The 20,727-nt window shown below is 45.8% G+C and overlaps 1 protein-coding gene across 2 annotated transcripts in view; it reads right to left on the bottom strand.

Moving 5' to 3' along the window:
- Positions 1–850: 850 nt before the first annotated feature.
- ccdc138 (coiled-coil domain containing 138) overlaps positions 851–20,727 on the bottom strand; it is a 162,197-nt gene continuing 142,320 nt past the window's right edge. For both annotated transcript variants that reach the window (XM_085999024.1, XM_085999025.1), the window contains 2 exons: positions 3,761–3,899; positions 851–3,014 (listed from right to left, as the gene is read on the bottom strand). In XM_085999024.1, the coding sequence (XP_085855150.1) occupies positions 2,834–3,014; positions 3,761–3,899 (320 nt within the window). In that variant the 3' untranslated portion in view covers positions 851–2,833. The remainder of the gene's footprint in view (positions 3,015–3,760; positions 3,900–20,727) is intronic.

Genomic DNA, 20,727 nt, shown 5'->3' with positions numbered 1-20,727 from the left:
AATAGTAGTAATGGACATGTTAACACTATGAAAATCTTCTGTTTGCTATTTTAAAAGACATTAACCTGCAAAGAGAAATTAAGTTCAGTAATGAACCCCACCTGCATTGGATACCAGGCACTTTGCACATTTTAATATGTTTGTAGTGAATACAGCAAAAAAATGTAACATGAAAAACTTGGAAGGTGTCTCTTGCTGGGGTCCAGTTTCACTGGCTCTGGTAGAACCTCTGGTAGAAATGGTATCTCACCCATTTGGCCATTCTTCATATGTGAGCCTATGTAGTAACAGGCTATTTGACCATGGGGATATTACAGCCAAAATGGATCTTATTCTCGTCCAATATCCACACATGTATACTTTAAAGCAGGAGTCTCAGGAAAGCATTTTTTTTTTAATACCTCTTTCAACCATCTCATGTTTCTTTTTGCTGGTATACAACTCATGCGTCATTAATAGTGGAATAGAATCTGTATCCGTGAATGCAATTATAGTGTTTTGGAACCAGTGTTAAGTTCTAATTCAGCTTCGACTAAATGTCACTGCAGATTTTAGTTATGGAATTTATCATTGAAAATTACAATTTGGTCTGTTCCCCACCACTACTTATGAGCTTAATTACAAGCTTGTTTTGTTCTTAATCGCTTTGGCAGTTAAATACCAGCATCAAGTGAATAGTAAAATGGTGATAGACATGCCATGTGCAATCTTACCACAAAAATAACTGTCAACTTTGCATTAGTAATAGAAACAAGTGCCATGTCTACTTTTATATAAATTGACAGGAGGTACAAATTAGATGGCTGCTTATTGGTTTTAAGTTAGTAGCACAAAATCAACACAATCCAAAACAGTTCCAGTTTACTTTTATTGGTACTGCAAATGCACTCTGTGCTTTACCAAAAAAAACTGTAAACCTAGAGTCTAACAGAACAACCTAAAAGCAAGCCTATTTTGAACTCCTCATTGGTTCAGTGAGTTATTGCACCAAGTGGTGTGGAACTGGTTACCCAGACTAGGAAGGTAGAAACATCCAGTTCTTGATTTGTGTTTGGTTAATTAATCTTAGCCAGGAAAGTAGTGGGAATGGTAGAAGTGGAAAAGGAAAATTAGAGGGAGGAATTCAAACTTTTTTTTTTAATCAGTTGGTTAGGAGTCTGCTCTTGATCACTATTCAGTGACATACTGAAATAGACGTGGCAGGTATGGAATGAAGATAACATGTAATGGCTGTAATGACCAAAGTCAATTAGCCTAATGACATCATCTGGGTTCATTACAAAATGGTCACCTGGATGCGGCATGGGCCTCTGCTGCTCATGGAACCTTATCATGGCATAAGTGATTAGAACCAGGAGAAGGAGGACAGGAAAGAAAAATTCTGATAGGGAGGGAAGAACATTTAGTTGCACTCCAGAATTTTAAGAGTTTTAATGCAATGTTGGCAATTTATATGGTGAATTATAACCTACCATTTAATGTAGCAAATACATTTAACGGATACCTTTGGAAGAATGAAATAAGAAATAACTGTATTTGTGTGTACAGTACCTTCTCATGTCTCTCAAAAACGTATCAAAGTGCTTCATATATGAACCACCTTTGGAGTAGAGATGCTATAATGCAGGCAAATGTAGCAGCCATTCTGCATCAGCAAGATCCCACAAATCATCTTTTTTGGTGGTATTGGTTGTGGGAGAAAAGTTGGCCAATACACAAGGAGAACATCCTGCTCTTCTTCATCCTGAACAGGCAGACAGGACTTTGATTTAATGTCCCACTGAAAAGATAGCATTCTCTCCCTCAGTTTTGTACTGAAGTGTCAACCTAGATATGAGCTCCTGGTACGAGACTCAAACCCACAGGCCTAGAAATTCAGTTAAGGCCCGCCAGCAGGCTAACGCCCAAAAGTTAGCGCTGCGCGCGGAGCCAGGTGCGCCCGTCAGATATTCGGCTTTTGCGCCCCAAGTCGGAACCGGGCGCTATTCCAGGGTGTGCCCGCCCCCGCTTGGGGCGCTGAAACTGAATTTCTGCGCTGTAGGCCCCGCTGCGCCACCCGCTGCGGAGCGGCAGGCTGCGGTACTGCAGGCCTCCTCCTTCTCTTAAGGGGGAGGTGCCTGCAACAGCGAGATCGCCGCTGGATTGTGCCGGCAAATGAGCCCGGCACCACGGAGAAGTGCCGGGCTCGCGGAAAGCAGCCGGCAATGCCGCGGGGGGGGGGGGGAGGGTGGTGGAGGAGGCCGGGGAAGGAGGTGCGGGCAGGCGGCCGCCGAAAAAGCGGCCGGCCGCACCTCCACCTTAAAGCGCCCCAGTAGCGCAGCAGTACGGCCCCGTTTTTCAATCGCTGTTTGCGGCCGCTGCAGAAGAGGCGGCCGCAACTAAATAGGGGGTTTGGGCCGGAAGCGGGGCGGAACCGGGGCACTGCGCACACCGATGACGTCATCGGTGTCGGCGCAGCGCTACCGGCTACCGCCGCCATTACCGCAGCGCTGAATATCAGCGCACCCTCTTACACTGGCGCAGAAACCCTATTTGGGCAGTAACTGGGCGCAAAGCCCACTGAATTTCTAGCCCACAATCTTCTAACTCGGGTATGAATGTTAACAACTGACATACAGGGACTGTTCCCCAATAGCTTAGAGGTAAAGTCTCCATTTCCCTGAAGCAACTGAAGTTTTGATTTGGTTTCAATTAAAAATATGTACACTAAAACATGCTTTGTTTAAATATAGCAAAGTACAAGAGCTGTGAATTGTTGATAAATTAGACACAGAAAGCTTACCAGTGATGGTAACAGTATAAAAAGCAGCACTCAGTCTAAATGGATAGATGCTCACTGATTTGAAATGCTGTTGCCCAGACTGCTGGCCAAAGCAGTGCCTTTAGTTATGCCTAGGTTAAACAGAATGGACTGGAGGTTGACAGCCAGGAAAGTATGCTCCGGATCTGTAGTCCTGTGTAACTCTTGAATCAAGATGTGGATTGTGAACAATTCAAATAGTTTCTTATTATTCCTGTAAAGAAAGTATACATTTCAATTAGTCTATCTGTCTAATAGTATTACACTTTATCTCTGAGGGTTTAGACAACAAAGTTTTGGAGTTGATCCTCATCTATCAGAAACATTAATTTTAACTGCTGAAAACTGCAGTCATAAATTGCAATTGATATAAATGGATATTTTCAAATGGTGAGGCTAGTTTTTCAAATGCAGACTGCAAGTTGGTTTTGCTTTCTGGTTTTTTGGTTTGAAGATCATTTGACATCCTGTCTCCTGTTCATAATCTGGACCAGATGATTAATCTCAAATATTACATTACTTACCTCAGCTTCAGTGCAGAGTGTGATTTAAATAAGAAATAAATTGAAATTCAATAAAAATTGAGTTGTGCATGCTTAAGTATCATGCTCATAATGTAGTTTGGGATCATCTTAAATCAGACAAAATGTTAAATATCACAGTAAGCTTCATTTTTGAAATTGCCCACGTCATTAGGGAAAAGCTCAATTAATTGGGGGAGGGGACTGGAATATAAAGTGTCTGAATCCTTCCACACATATGGGTGTCCAAGGACAAATTTCTATTTGTGAAGTCGTTTTAAATGTTAGTGCTAGGTATCACAAGCACGTCAAAGAACAATTACTATTATGAATAAAAGCCAACTTAAATGACACATAAAATTACACATTAAATTTTTGAAATTATACTTAATACATTGGCAACATTTCAGTCACTTCAGCAAGCTGTAATTTTTCGTACTTTATTTTAGAGAGTTTCTGTAGGATGACGCTGAGTTTCTCTAGTATTTGTACCTCCAGTTTAGAGTTTCTCAGAAGCATGGAACAAGTGCGGAACCAGGTCTCATTGCTGCATGCCTTGAGGAAATGCTGCAAATATCCTGCACAAAAAACAAAGAAAATATACTTCTAGTAATACAACATGTTCCTTATTTCATCCGTTCCCACTTAATTCTTAATGTAATGATTCCACAGCTTTTCAATTGTACAGATTTTCTACTGTGGAACACTGCAAAAATGTTTCTTCTTTTCCCCCCTCTTATAATAAATTAAAAGTTGACCATTTGAGCTAAAGCATCTGCTCCTTTTTAGTGCCATGTCTTCGTTCTGTTTTATTATGGTATATAATTGAATTCCTCAGTTCTTCATAAAATTAAGCATCATATTAACATGAATTCAAAATTATTTGTTTTAAACTCTTAAAATTATAATTCAATGCAAATAACCGGCTGCACTGCATGTTTTGTTCTTATGAACATTCTAGTACATTTGTAAAGCATGACAAAATAACTTAGAACCAGATTCAATGTTATGAAAGCTTGACAGCTCAGTGGGCAAATGGCACATTGCCATGGCACTCCTGAATTTAATTCCTGATTTGTGCTACAATTAACTAGCATCAGTTAAGAGTGGTAGTGGGGACACTACAATTTACTGAAGAATCTCCAGGCTCGGGAGAGAAAAAATATCAGGACTCCAGTTCATGAGCAAAGCTGTGCTAAAACTGTACATGTAGGGACCTAGAATCATTCAGCACAGAGGAGGCCATTCAGCCGATTATACTTGTGCCAGCTCTTTGAAACAGCTTATCCAATTGGTTTAAAAACAGAAAATGCTGGAGATACTCAGCAGGTCAGGCAGCATCTGTGAAGAGAGAAACAGAGTTAACGTTTCAGGTCGATGACCTTTCGTCAGAACTGGAAAAAAGCAGGAAATGGAACAGATTTTTAAGCACGTGTAGGAGCTGGGAAAGGGGGGGAGGGAATGAAAGAACAAAAGGGAAGGTCTGTGATAGGATAGAAGGCAGGAGAGGTTAAGAGGCATTAAGAGATATTCAAGGCAAAAGGAGATGGTAATGAGACAGGTTAAGAAACAAATATGGCTCTAGTGTAAATTGCGCTGGCAGAATGAAAGACAGCTGCCATGTGGGAGAGAAAAAAAAAGTGAAAAAAATATATATATGATAGGGGCCGAGGTTATGATCTGAAATTGTTGAACTCTATGTTGAGTCCAGAAGGCTGTAAAGTGCCTAATTGAAAGATGAGGTGCTGTTCCTTGAGCCTACGTTGAGCTTCAGTGGAACAGTGTAAGAGGCCGAGGATGGCGAGGTCTGAGTGGGAGTGGAGCGGAGGATTAAAGTGACAGGCGACCGGAAGCTCGGGTCCCCCTTATGCACTGAACAGAGGTGTTCCGCAAAGCGGTCACCCAATCTGCGTTTGGTCTCCCCAATGTAGAGGAGACCACATCATGAGCAGCGAATACAGTATACTAAATTGCAAGAAGTACAAGTAAATCGCTGTTTCACCTGGAAGGGGTGTTTGGGGCCCTGGACAGTGGGAAGGGGGGAGGTATAAGGGCATGTGTTGCATCTCCTGCGCTTGTACGGGAAGGTGACGGGCAAAGGGGAAGGGCTGTTGGGGGTGATAGAAGAGTGGACCAGGGTGTCGCGGAGGGAGCGGTCCCTTCAGAATGCTGAAAGGGGAGGTGAGGGGAAGATGTGTTTGTTGGTGGGATCACGCTAGAGGTGGCAGAAATGCCGGAGGGTGATCCGTTGAATGTGGAGGCTGGTGGGGTGAAAGGTGAGGATAAGGGGAACCTTATCGTGGTTCCGGGAGGGAGGGGCAGGAGTGAGGGCAGAAGTGCGGGAGATAGAACGGACACGGTCAAGGGCCGTGTCAACCACAGTAGAGGGGAATCCTCGGTTGAGGAAAAAGGAAGACATGTCAGAAGCACTGGTATGGAAGGTGGCATCGTCAGAGCAGATGCGGCGGAGATGTAGAAACTGGGAGAATGGAATAGAGTCCTTGCAGGAAGCGGGGTGGGAGGAAGTGCAGTCCAGGTAGCTGTGGGAGTCAGTGGGCTTGTAGTGAATGTTTGTCAATAACCTATCCCCAGAGATGGAGATGGAGACGGAGAAGTTGAGGAGGGGAAGGGAAGAGTCGGAGATGGACCATGTGAAGGTGAGGGAAGGGTGGAAATTGGAAGCAAAGTGAATGAAATTTTCTAGTTCAGGGCGAGAGCAGGAAACAGCACCGATACAGTCATCAATGTACCGGAAAAAGAGGTGAGGGAGGGGACCTAAGTAGGACTGGAACAAAGAATTTTCCACATGTCCCTTCTGCCACTGTAAACAGTTTCTACTTATTTACGCTATCAAAATCCTTCACTGTTTTGAACACCTCTATTAAATCTCCCCATAACCTTCTCTGCTCTAACCAAACAATCACAGCTTCTCTAGTCTTTTCAAATAACTGAAGTCCCTCATCCTGGTAAATCTCCTTTGCACTCTGTCAAAGGCCTTGACATCTTTCCTAAAGTGTGGTGCCCAAAATTGGACACAATACTCCAGCTGAGGCCTAACTAGTGATTTATAAAGGTTTAGCATAACTTCCTTGCTTTTGTACTCTATGCTGCCATTTATAAAGCCAAGGAACCAACTTGTCCTGCCACCTTCAAAGATTTGTGTATGTGATTCCCTAGGTCTCTGCACCCCCTTTAAAATTGTACCATTTTGTTTATATTGTCTCTCTTCATTCTTCCTTCCAAAATGCATCACTTCATACTTCTCTGCATTAAATTTCATCTGCCATGTGTCTGCCCATTTCACCAGTCTGTCCATGTCCTCCTGAAGTCTGCTACTATCCTCCTCACTATTTACTACATTTCCAAGTTTTGTATCATCTGTAAACTTGTAGATGTTGCAAAGATATACCCAAGTCGAGGTCATTAATATATATCAAAAAGAGCAGTGGACCTAATACTGACCCCTGGGGGACACCACTGCATACATCCCTCCGGTCTGAAAACCAACTGTTCACCACTACTCTCTGCTTACAGTCCCTTAGCCAATTGTGTATTCATTCTGCCACTGTCCCTTTAATCTCATGGGATTTAATTTTGCTAACAAGCCTATTATGTGGCACTTTGTTAAACGTTGTTAATATTTGCCTGAATGGGGTATAAATTGGTCATTATTGTGCCATTTTCACAAGGACTCCTGACACCATATTGGTGTAGAAATATTTTCTGGCATTTGTGGCGGCTGTCTAAAACATATGCTAATGAGGGGCATGACGCCGGTTTTAGGTCCCCCTCTCTATGCCTCAGCCAGTAAAGGAAAATATCCTGTATGCCTTCTTAACACTTTATCTACCCATCCTGCTACCTTCAGGGATCTGTGGACATGCACTCCAATGTCCCTCTGTTCCTCTACATTTCTCAGTATCCTACCATTTATTGTGTATTCCTTTGCCTTGTTAGCCCTCCCCAAATGCATTACCTCATACTGCTCCGGATTAAATTGCATTTGCCACTTTTCTACCCACCTGACCAGTCGATTGATATCTTCCTGCAGTCTACAGCTCTATTCCTCACTATCAACCACATGGCCATTTTTTGTATTATCTGCAAACTTCTTAATCATGACCCCTACATTGAAGTCTAAATCATTGATATATACCACAAAAAGCAGGGGACCTAGTACTGAGCACTGTGGAACCCCACCGGAAACAGCCTTCCAGTCACAAAAACACCCGTCGACCATTACCCTTTGCTTCTTGCCACTAAGCCAATTTTGGATCCAACTTGTCACTTTCCCTTGGATCCCATGGGCTTTTACATTTTTTGACCAACAACCTGCCATGTAGGAACTTGTCAAAGGCCTTGCTAAAATCCATGTAGACCACGTCAAATGCACTACCCTCATCAGCCCTTCTCGTTAACTCCTCCAAAAATTCAATCAAGTTAGTCAAACACAACCTTCCCTTAACAGATCCATGACTTTCTAAATGATGATTTATACTGTCCCTCAGAATTTTTTCTAATAATTTTCCCCACCACCGAGATTAGGCTGACTGGCCTGTAATTACTTGGTCTATCCCTTTCTCTCTTTTTAAACAATGGCACAACATTAGCAGTCCTCCAGTCCTCTGGCACCAAGCCTGTAGCCAGAGAGGATTGGAAAATGATGGTCAGAGCCTCCGCTATTTCCTATTCAGTCTCAGTCAGTGACCGCCACATGGCCTCCACAGTGCCTCTACTCTACTCTGAGGCTACCTACCTGCCAATCTCAGTTGCCTGCTTGTAGTCACTGCTTCTTTCTCCATCTCTGGCTAGATTTGAATGTAGGGCTTTCCCTTTTCTATGCAGGATTGTGTCCCTATGATGAACAGGGTTTTTTGTTTGCACTAGGGAATGGGATAACTATCTCCAAACAGCATTTGTTTTCTTTAGTTCAAAAGGAAGTATATTCTGAATACTGACAGTTGGTACAAGTAAGTGCCACCGATGTTGGGTGGGCTGCATGCAGCCAGCAGTTTTTTTAAATTCGTTTATGGAATGTGGGTGTTGCTGGCAAGGCCAGCATTTATTGCCCATCCCTAATTGCCCTCGAGAAGGTGGTGGTCAGCTGCCTTCTTGAACCGCTGCAGTCCGTGTGGTGAAGGTACTCCCACAGTGCTGCTAGGTAGGGAGTTCCAGGATTTTGACCCAGCGACAATGAAGGATCGGCGATATACTTCTAAGTCAGGATGGTGTGTGACTTGGAGGGGAACTTGGAGGTGGTGGTGTTCCCATGCACCTACTGCCCTTGTCCTTCTAGGTGGAAGAGGTTGCGGGTTTGGGAGGTGTTGCCGAAGAAGCCTTGGCGAGTTGCTGCAGTGCATCTTGTAGATGGTACACATTGCAGCCACAGTACGCCGGTGGTGGAGGGAGTGAATGTTTAAGGTGGTGGATGGGGTGCCAATCAAGCGAGCTGCTTTGTCCTGGATGGTGTCGAGCTTCTTGAGTGTTGTTGGAGCTGCACTCATCCAGGCAAGTGGAGAGTATTCCATCACACTCCTTACTTGTGCTTTGTAGATGGTGGAAAGGCTTTGGGGAGTCAGGAGGCGAGACAGTCGCCACAGAATACCTAGCCTCTGACCCGCTCTTGTTGCCACAGTATTTATGTGGCTGGTCCAGTTAAGTTTCTGGTCAATGGTGACCCCCAGGATGTTGATGGTGGGGAATTCGGCAATGGTAATGCCGTTGAATGTCAAGGGGAGGTGGTTAGACTCTTGCTTGTTGGAGATCGTCATTGCCTGGCATGGATAAAGAATTGGCTAACTGACAGAAAGCAGAGAGTCGGGATAAATGAGTAATTTTCCAGTTGGCAAACGGTAACTAGTGGGGTGCCACAGGGATCGGTGCTGGGGCCTCAACTATTTACAATCTACATTAATGACTTGGATGAAGGGACTGAGTGTAATGTAGCCAAGTTTGCGGATGATACAAAGATGGGTGGGAAAGCGAGTTGTGCAGAGGACTCAAAGAACCTGCAAAGGGATATAGACAGGCTAAGTGAATGCGCAAACATTTGGCAGATGGAGTATAATGTGGGAAAGTGTGAGGTTATACACTTTGGCAGGAAAAATAAAAAAGTAAATTATTATTTAAATGGAGAGAGATTACAAAATGCTACAGTTCAGAGGGACCTGGGGGTCCTTGTGCATGAAACACAAAAAGTTAGCATGCAGGTACGGCAAGTAATCAAAAAGGCAAATGGAATGTCGGCCTTTATTTCAAAGGGGTTGGAGTATAAAAGTAGGGAAGTCCTGCTACAACTGTACAGGGTATTGGTGAGACCACACCTTGAGTACTGCGTAGTTTTGGTCTCCTTATTTAAGGAAGGATATACTTGCATTGGAGGCAGTTCAGAGACGATTCACTAGGTTAATTCCAGAGATGAGGGGGTTGACTTATGAGGAAAGGTTGAGCAGGCTGGGCCTATACTCATTGGAATTTAGAAGAATGAGAGGTGATCTTATTGAAACATACAAGATACTGAGGGGGCACGACAAGGTAGATGCAGAGAGGATGTTTCCCCTCGTGGGGAAATCTAGAACGCGGGGGCACAGTTTTAGAATAGAGGGTCGCCCTTTTAGAACTGAGATGAGGAGGAATTTCTTCTCTCAGAGGGTCGGAAATCTGTGGAATTCTCTGCCCCAGAGAGCTGTGGAGGCTGGGTCATTAAATACATTTAAGGTGGAGATAGACAAATTTTTGCAAGATAAGGGAGTGAAGGGTATGGGGAGCGGGCGGGGAAGTGGCCCTGAGCCCAAGATCAGCCATGATCTTATTGAATGGCGGAGCAGGCTCGAGGGGCCAAGTGGCCTATTCCTGCTCCTATTTCTTATGTTATATTCTGTTGCGCGAATGTTACCTGCCACTTATCAGCCCAAGCCTGAACGTCGTCCAGGTCTTGTTGCATGCGGACATGGACTGCTTCATTATGTGAGGAGTTGTGAATGGCGCTGAACACTGTGCAGTCATCAGTGAACATCCCATTTCTAACCTTATGTTGTAGGGAAGGTCATTGATGAAGCAGCTGAAGATGGTTGGGCCTAGGATTTACTTCACTTGACGCTGTACACTCTGGCTGCCACATGATGCGCCAGGTTGGCACCACCCCACACACAGGTCCTCCAGCTACAGCTTACCTCTTCACCCTCTCACAAGACTTCACTAATTTCTTAAAAGTAGATGCTGTTCCTGGATTTTTGGAACCTGTTACAAACTATTCCCTTCCTTCCCACCCACCAATTTTATTTCTGGATCACATTCACAGGCATGCATCTGGTATCAGATATACTGCAACGCAATTCTGAAGCCACCTGCAGCTCACATGTCTGCTCTGCCACCTACAGAGAGCCTGTGAAAGTCACAGCTTTCCAGTGAAAGATTGGGAGAGGAGAACTAATGCAAAAGAAAAAAAAAGTGCAGAATATTGAAGGAATACTGGTGGTAATGCTGGAGTCACTCAGTCCTGCTCAGATAATGCATTATTTTGCAGAGGATATAGTATATTAAAAAAAGTTACTGCTATTATACAAAAAGATATAAAGCTCTAGCTGCAGTTAGGGTTACATATTTGTGTAGATGACAAACAGTGTGTGGGTATTCATTGTAAATTAACAGAGAGGCTAGGTGATTACAAGCAAGTTTCTGCATGTCTAAAATGAGCAGGTAGTGTAGATGGGTGTATACAGCTACTAAAAAGGATGTTAAGCTGAGGGGAATATTCGCAACAAAAAAATGAATTGGAGGCATGCATGTACTAGTGCTGAACCAAATAGTCTGTACTGCACTTGTCACAAAACTTTTTTTTCATTCTTAAAGGCTAAATTTCAAAATCTTATGACACTCAGTTCAGAAAGACAGGCAAGAATCTTACCGGCGCTGCGAGTGCGAGTTTGGAGGCAGGTCTGCAGTCAAAATGGCAGTGATTGACAGCAGGGCGGAAGTCCGCTCTGAACCCGCCTCCTTGTTAATTTCCCAAGTGCCGGCTCTGCCTGTAGTTTGCAGACCAGGCACTAAGCGGTGGGTCAGGCAATTGAGATACTTAAGAAGCTGCTTAAAAGCATTTAAGCAGCATTTTACCAGGTCCTAAAGTTTTTTCCATGTTTTTAACGAGGTTCCCGGCACTTGTGGATCACGTCAGGTAAGTGTGTCGGGTTCTCAATGACTCTCCATTGCAGTGAATAGTTGACAGCTGCAAAAGTGGTATAAAAGTTACCATTTCACAGCTGTTCAATTTCCAATCTTAGAAGCTGGAGCCTTCAGCATTTGGAATACACTTCAGCTTTATGGAGGTTTGGAGCAAATTCTCTATCCAGTGTCAACTCCTTGGAGCTACACCTTTTACCATTGACAGATCGCTTCTGTCATCTCAACTTCAGCTGCCATCTATTATATTGGCATTGGTGCCATTGAAAAAATCTCACCTTGGTCCTCAGAATCCCACCATGATTAGCCCCAACACCAACATCACTAGGCACACCAGCATCACCAGCCTTCTCCACAATCACCTGATGCTGCACAGGACATCAGCACCCGAGCAGATTGTTCCCGGGGTGGCCAGGGATGGCCTCACCATGGCCAGATTTACTTCACTTGAGGCTGTACACCCTGGCTGCCACATGATGCGCCAGGTTGGCACCACCCCACACCAACACCATAAAGCATCCCTACAATGCCCAAGCCATTCCTTTCACACTCATCACCATTGAGGGGGGGGGTTACTGTTATGTCTCACCATTCACTGCAACTCGCTAAGCCATTTCCAAAGGTGCACACAGATCTGTCCAAGAAGGCAAATTGTTGAAAATGAAGATTTCAATGTTTGACAACACATTAACAGAAATTTTACATGAACATTGGCGATAACAGCCAAGTGCCTACTCTTGTTGTTAGTTGGCATAATTGGACAAGGATGAGGGGTGGCTAGTGAGATGGGGAAGTGATAATGTAGATAGAGGGGGATGGGTGGAGGTGCAAGGTAAGTTGGTGTGAGTAAGGATGTGCAGGACTAGGGTAGGGAAGGCAGAGTGATGGGGATGTGGTGAGAGGCACAGCAGGACGAGGCTGAGTGTGGCTTTGCAGTAACGTTTTGTGATCCATTGAGATCATTGAAAGGTTTACGCCACTACAGCCTGGTCCTCCTGATGAAATCTGTGCTTGTGCCCTCCTGTGCAATGTGCAACCAGGCTGCGTTGGTGTCCTGGGGAGGTCTCTTCCGCCCATTGGAAGGGAAGAGAACCTCCCTGTGCACTGTGACTCCCTCCATAAACATATGGAGGGAGTCATGGGCGAACCTGAGTGCAGCCGTGCACCTTTGTGCAGTGCTTGTCAGTGTTTGCTGCAGAACACTGACAGCACAACTGTCAAAATTAATGTGGACATGGCCCCTTTAAGGAAACCGGCTGATGGCACATCATCAGATGATGTCATCAGACCCACTTCCTTTTAATTGTCCGGGAACCTCTCAGGGCGGGCTTAACAAGCCCAATCATCGTAAAATCATGTCAGAGGCTAGGATCGACACAGCTGTGGGGTCGGGACTCGCCCAGGACGTCGCCCGCCCTGGTAAAATTCAGCCCACAGTTTCTACTGGGTCAGGTAGTGTCATTCTCAACTTTACCCGGTAGATCAAGAACTACTAGAGTAATGGAAACAAACTATTTTAGGAACAGGAAAAAGTAATTCTACTCAACAATCCTGCTATATCCAGTTACTTCAGGTGTCTCCAGAAATAGAGTTGTTTATGGAACCCAATTATTTAATCTGCTTTAATAGCTTTCCGAGTAAATTTATTCCGTCTATAACACTGTAAATTCTATCTTGTGATGGGTTTGCCTAGTTCGGTTACTAAATAAATTTGGTGAATGTCTTTGGTTTCAGTCACATACAATAGTTAAGGATCTACAAACTTTAACCAAATACCTCCTTTTTAACTATGATGCATGGGATGACCAGTACAATTCTACCACCATCATTTTCTCAGACAACTGAAAACGCAGAGTCTAAACTTCAGATGTGGTGTTAAAACTGTATGCCAAATAACAGAAGATGTGCTACCACTGGAACATATAGCTCATACAGGTTGAACCCCGGTAATCCGGCACCCGACGGTCTGGCACCTTCAGTGGACCGGCACGAGGAAGGTCCTGCTGTCACATTCCCTCCCTGGGATGGGTCCGGCTCGGGTCCCGGGACCGCCGCCGGGTCAGGATCAGCGCCTGGACCGCGCAGCATCACCGATGGCTCAGCGGAGCGATGGAGCCCGAGCAGCCCGTGGGCGGCGGCACAGGGAGGGCAGCAGCAGGAAGAGGAGGAGCAGGTGGTGGCGGTGTTTGTGGTGACTTTCGACACCTTCAGTGGTTCGGAATTTTCAATAGTCCGGCACCGGCCTGGTCCCGAGGGTGCCGGATTACCGGGGTCCAACCTGTATAAGCAGAGCAGGTTCGCGGCAGGAGAGGTAGTTGGCGGGTTCCGGTCCTGCTCCCAGCTGCAGCCGCTCTGCACAAACAATTTTCCGTTGATTGGGCTTGTTAAGCCCGCCGTGCGCGTTACCCAGCCCAATCACTAGGTGCGGGTCTGTTGAGCTCCTCTGATGACGCGTTGGCTGCCGGTGTATTTAAGGGGGCCATGTCCCCATTTGTGCTCATTTCTGCTTCTATACTCCTGAGTGCTACTCGATTGAAAAATGACTGCAGAGAGACAGAGGGCTGTGCCACGCTTCAACGATGACTCCCTCCATGTTCTTGTGGAGGGAGTCAGAGGACACAGGGAGGTTCTATTCCCTGGGGCTGGAAGGAGGAGACCTCCTCACCAGACAAAGGCAGCCTGGCTGCAAATAGCTGAGGAGGTGAATGCAAGGTCTGTGTTTGCTTGCACCTGGGTGCAATATAGGAAGAGATTTAATGATTTCCTGCATTCAGGAAAAGCAAGTATAAAAGCACACTTATCTTAATTCTGCTGTGCCTGTCATCACATCCCCATCACTCTGTTGCCATCCCTACTCCTGCACATCCAAACTCACCCCAACATCCCTTGCACCATCACCCATTCCTGTCTCCCTATCTACAGAATCACATCCCCATCTTACTATGCACCCCTCACATTCACCCTCAACGTTATGCAATAACAACTAACAACTCAAAAGGAGGCAACTTGGTATTGGCACCCCACTCCATCATAGTCTCCCTCTAAACATCTATCCTATCCATTCTTCACACTCATTCCATCACTCTCGCTAAAACTGCACTTCTTTCCCTCACTGCAGGAAAAGAGAGCCCACAATAAGTGGGAGAGGGAGAGAACAGGAGGAGGACCACCATCGCTGGCTGAGCTCACCAGCGCGGAGGAGGCAGCTCTGGACATCACAGGAGTAGTTGACCAGCCTGAAGTGGGGGACGGAGAGAGGAGCTCATTAGAACACTTGGTAACAGAATTATTTCCAGACATCTTATTTTGCACTCGTGAGTGACTCGATTGGGATCTGATGTCAATAGAAATTGAGTGCTAATCATGTGCATAATGGGATGTGTCTGCAATCTACATATCACATGTCTAACTCATGTCTTTACTCTCCCACAGGACTATCAAGAGCCCAGCCCCCTACTATCCAGGAGGATGAGCAGGAGCACTCCAGAGAGGATGCTCCAGCCTCTGAGGGAGCAGCGTCAGCAGAAATGAGCACACCTAGCACCAGCGCAGAGATGCACACCTCGGTGGATCCTATGCAAGATAGAGTAGTGTTGTCACCTGGTGTATCACAAGTCACAAGTGAGCAAGATCAGATGGTGGAGATAGGGAGACCCCTCGTCAGAGGCCACGGGAGTCTCCTAGCTCTGCTGAGCTGAATGCAGACGCTGAGCCTCGGGGGCCATTCAGGAAGAGGGTGATCCTGGAGCTTCAGGAACAAGTTCAGGAGGCTCTGACAGGGTTTGCAACCATGGTGACTGTGAGTGTGCAGAGAATGGAGGAGTTCATCTCAAATATGAGCAATGCCATGGCGCATGCACTAGCAACTGCAGGTTCTGCCATGGAAGGGATGGCAACTTCCATGGGGGACATAAATCGCCAGACTCAGGAGAACATGGTAACACTTCTAAATAGGTGGTCATCTATGAAGGATGGATGGACATCTATTGAGGAGAGAAACCAGAGGTTCATGGACGTCATTCATGGAATGTCAGCACAGACTTGGGTCCTCATGGTCTCACTGATGTGCAGCAAGGTGCTCTCCAGCTACTTGCTAGCAGAGAAGTGCGGGTGGCCCATGAGTGGGATGATGGTGAGAGGGGACATGGAAGTGGGGGCTCCTCTCCGAGCGCTCAAACGTCCCCCCCTCCTTGCCAACCCCTCGGTCAGAGCCCCATATGCCTCTCTGAACAGTGATGGCTGAGTCTGCCCCTGCACAGCCGCAGGAGGAGCAGACTTTGGCAGGGCCCTCATAGGCTCCAAAACCCAGAGGACGACCGCCAAAGGCGTCTAAGCAGGCGCAGCAGGGAAGTAAGCAGGCTGCCTCTACATCTGGTGAAGCCACAGGGGTAGCACCACATAGAAGCACGCGTAAAATAAAGCTCCCACAGAAATAGTCACAAGGGTAGTCACTTAGGTGAATTGCTATAAATGAGTGTTAAGATTCTGTTCTTTTATTTTGTTGCAATAAAGTAATGTTTTCTGAATGTTTGATTTTGTTGCCATATGTGTGGTCTCAAATTGAAGTGGCACAGACAAGGATAAGAGCGCCTTTATTGTCAGCAATGGTGGTGACAGTGCAAGGATTGAACAGTTCATTGTAGAGATGCTCTATGGTGTTGCAGTGTGGTCATTCCAACCTTCATGTGCATGTGGCAGCCACAGGTCTGTGCTGCATGAAGTTACGTGAATCTGGCACTGCTGCCCGTTATGCCAGGGATGGCCTAATCAATGTGCTCACGTGCTGGTCACACTGGGTCAGCCACTTCCTCCAGGTCTCCTCTTGCTGAACCTCATTCTGCTCATTCTCCTCCTCCTCTGAAGAGGCTGTGCGCTCTGCACCTTCTTCCTCATGCAGCGCTAATCCTTGCTGCGGTGCGATGTTGTGCAGGGTGTAGCAGACAACGACGATTCTCGAGACCCAGGCTGCTGCGTACTGTAGGGCTCCACCAGATCTGTCCAGGCATCTGAAGCGCATTTTGAGCAACCCTATTGTTTGCTCTGAGACTTCTGGTGGAAATGTGGCTTTGATTGCAACGCTCCTCAGACTCGTTTGATGGCCTCCTCAATGGTGTCATTAGCCACGTCTTCAGAGGATAGCCCTTGTCTCCAAGAAGCCAGCCAGAAAGTTTGTTTGACGGTGCGAACAGCTGAGGGACAGTGGGCTGGCGCAGGATGCAAGAGTCATGGCAGCTGCCAGGGAATCTCGCGCACACATGCATGATGCTCTTCCTATGGTTACAGACCAGCTGCACGTTAAGGGAGTGGAAGCCCTTGCGGTTTATAAATGCTGCTGGGTTCTGATGGGGTGCTCTGATGGCCACACGTGTGCAGTCGATGACGCCCTGCACCCGTGGGAAGCCAGCCAGATTGACAAAGCCGAGCACCCACTCGGTAACACTGGCTTCATCAGTGGAGAGATGCCGCTAATGTCTGCTCCCGATCTCTGGAAGGACCCTGACACAAAGAAGTTGAGGGCAGTGGTGACTTTGACAGCCACTGGTAAGGCGTGTCCACCCGCTCCTCTGGGCTGCAGGTCTTGCTCGAGCATTGGGTAAATGTCTGCGACTACCTGTCACAAAAGTCTCAGCCACCTTTGGCACTGCTGCTGCTCAGTCATGTTGAGGAAGCTCATCCTCAGCCTGTAATTCCTGTGTTGGGGGTATCTCCTGCGGCGCGGTGCAACCCTGCGCTGACGGCCTCTGCCCTGTGCAGCATCAGGTAGTTGAGGAGAAGGTTGTCGCTCTTGTTGGTGCTGCTGCTGGTGTGCCTGGAGAATGTGCTTAATGTATATATGGATTTTTCGAAGGCCATACAATAGAGTTATGGCAAAAATGAAAGCCTGTGGTATTAAAGGAATGTGTCACATACATCAACAGATGGCTACAGGGCAGAAAGAAAACAGTAACAATAATGGATATTTTTGCAAATTGGCAGAATATGAGTACTGGTGTACCTCAAGAATCTGCGCTGGGACCGCATCTGTTTTCCATTTATATCTGGATTTTTTCCTCTCTGGGGGCACAGACATCTTCACAATACAACTACTTCTCTAACGTGAGAAACTAAGTATAGAACAAGGTCATTCAGCTCATTGGCATGGTCAGAGACTTGTTCCGCCTTAATCTCCTAATTGTGGTGAATAAACACAGGTAAAATTTCTAAGATAAAGAAAAAAAAAGTTTTGCGAAACCACTTCCTGATACCCCTATGACAATCGAGCAAAAACACTTGTATTTGTGGTGTATGTGCCTTTAAGAGCAATTATGGTGTATGTGCCTTTAAGAGCCCCAGGTGTGCGTAATGCCGGTAATTGCCACTTGGGCTATATAAGCCTGTGTATTGTGTATATCCTTTAGAAACCCCCCCCCAGACTTGCTTAGTAAATACCTATGAACCAACTCCTGTCTTCAGTGTCTTTATCTACACACGGACACTACAGTGGCGACGAAGTGGAAACGGAATTACCTGCAATTCGGCAGCACCTCAAGGACATCGATTCCTCCAGCGTCCAGAAGACTCAAGGAAGTAAGAGAAACTGTGGTTTCACCAGCTGGCCAAGCTGGTGACAGGTACTGCGCTAATCCTTCCTGGGCGTCAGGCTGGAGCTCCAGCGGCAGGCTCTACAGCTGAGACAGGCAGCGAAATCGGAGGCAAGCAATAACGGACTGGGAGGGTGCACTTGAGAGACGGCCGGCGCGGCAAGCAGGTCAGCGTTTAGACCTCCGTCGGGAACGACTCTCCAACAGTGAATAAACGGAAACCACAGTAAAACAGCGTTGTTATCGGTAGCAGCGGCGGGAAAGCGCGGGAAGCGCCATATCGTTGCTACAGAGAGAGAAAAAAACAAAAACCGCGGGAAGCGCCATATCTTTTCTGAAATGCCTAAATCTGGTAATATTGAGGCTTTTGATGGCGAAATAGAAGGTTGGACCACATACGTGGAAAGAGTAGAGGTTTATTGCACTGCAAATGGAATAACAGATGAAAAAAAAGCTTCAGTACTTCTGAACTTAATGGGCGCGAAGACATACGGGCTGTTACGAAATTTAATCACTCCAGCCAAACCAAAGGACAAGACTTTTAAAGAAATTGTTGATACCCTGCAGGAGCATTTAAACCCAACACCGCTGCTGATAGCGGAACGATTCAAGTTCTTCAAGAGAAATCAACACAAGAATGAAAGTAACGCCGATTACCTAACCGAATTAAGAAAGCTATCAAAGTACTGCCAATTCGGAGCAGGACTATCGGATTATCTTCGAGACAAATTTGTTTGCGGTCTCTTAAGTGAAGGAACACAAAAAAGACTGCTTTCTGAAAAAGATTTAACATTGGACAAAGCTTTCAGTATGGCTGTATCATACGAAGCAGCAGCAAAAGGAGCTGCAGAGATACAACAAGAGACACAGGACTTCGGCACCCATAAAATGACACAGGAGTTCGGAAGATGTTATCGCTGCGGCAGATCCACCCATAACCAGAGGGACTGCTGGTTCAAGGGCAAAGCATGCAGGCAATATGGTAAGATTGGACACATTGCACGGGTATGCCAATCTGGACAAAATAAATCCACTGACAGAAAACAAAAAATCAATAAAGAAAAGTACAGGAAGGTACAAATGATGACGGACAATAGCTCCGAAGACCAGAATAGCGATAGCGACTCCGGAAACAAGAGACTAAGCTGTCTCAAATTACATAATGTACTTGCCAAAGAGGATTACCAAACCATTTGGGTTACCCTCACAATAGCAGGGTCCCCAGTTAAAATGGAGCTAGATACAGGATCAGCTCTAACCGTAATAAATCGACGAGATTACGAGAGGCTATTTTCGCATATACCTCTAAAAGACACATCCATTATCTTAAAAACATATACGGGGCAGAAAGTCTACCCCAAAGGAAAAATAAGGGTGCCTGTGGTATACAATGGCAAAGAAATACAAAAGTTGTATTTATACATTCTACAAGATGGTGGTCCACCGTTGTTGGGACGTGAATGGATAAGGAAGATACGTTTAGACTGGCACTCCATTCAGGCACTGACGGTGACCAGTAAGGAAAAAAACAATGATGACATCATACCTGAACGATTAAAAGACATCTTGGCCAATGCCAAAGAAGTGTTTCAAGAGAAACTAGGAACCTTGAAAGGCATCACCGCCTCAATAAAAGTGGAAGATACAGCAATTCCAAAAATTTTTAAGGCAAGACCGGTGCCATACGCAATACGTCCGGCAGTTGAGGCAGAGCTGAAGAATTTGGAAAAGGCAGGCGTATTATCCAAAATAGATTGGAGCGAATGGGCAACACCCATCGTTCCAGTCATGAAAAAAACATTGAAAAATAACTCTGAGGAACAGAAAAAAATTCGCATCTGTGGGGACTTTAAGGTGACTGTAAACCCGGTCCTTCACACGGTACAGTATCCTCTTCCGAGGATAGAAGATATTTTCGCCTCACTATCCGGAGGGAAACGTTTCACAAAAATTGACTTGGCACAGGCATATCTACAGATGGAGGTTGAGGAGACCTCTAAAAAGTATCTCACAATAAACACACACAAAGGCCTGTACCAGTACAATCGACTGGTTTTTGGAATAGCATCAGCTCCAGCTATCTGGCAAAGAGCTATGGAGCAAGTCCTGCAAGGGATTCCGGGGACTCAATGCTACCTAGACGACATCCTTATAACAGGAGAAAACGACAACGAGCACCTTGCCAATTTGGAGCAGGTGCTCACTAGGCTGAAAGAACGGGGCCTACGAGCAAATCGCCCCAAGTGCGAATTTTTCCAAAATCAGATATCATATTGTGGCCACATAATTAATAAGGAAGGGTTGCATAAGTCACCTGAAAAAATTGAAGCAGTTATAAAAGCCCCAGCACCTGAAAATGTTTCACAATTAAGGTCATTCCTGGGATTAATAAATTACTATCATAAATTTTTACCGAACTTATCAACTATTCTACACCCTCTTAATGATCTTCTACAGACAGGAGTGATTTGGAAATGGAACGAAGACTGTAAACGTGCCTTCCATAAATGTAAAGACTTAATCACATCCGAGAAAATTTTGGCTCATTACAACCCATCGCTACCAATCAGACTGGCGTGCGATGCATCCCCTTACGGCATAGGAGCGGTATTGTCCCATAGATTCCCTGATGGCTCGGAACGGCCGA

Source organism: Somniosus microcephalus, chromosome 10 (genome assembly GCF_052327205.1).
Source record: "Somniosus microcephalus isolate GS21.2 chromosome 10, FLI_Smic_1.0, whole genome shotgun sequence".
NCBI classification, from domain to species: domain Eukaryota; kingdom Metazoa; phylum Chordata; class Chondrichthyes; order Squaliformes; family Somniosidae; genus Somniosus; species Somniosus microcephalus.
The sequence above is the reverse complement of the archived record's forward strand: the minus strand, read 5'-3'. Positions and strand labels throughout refer to the sequence as shown.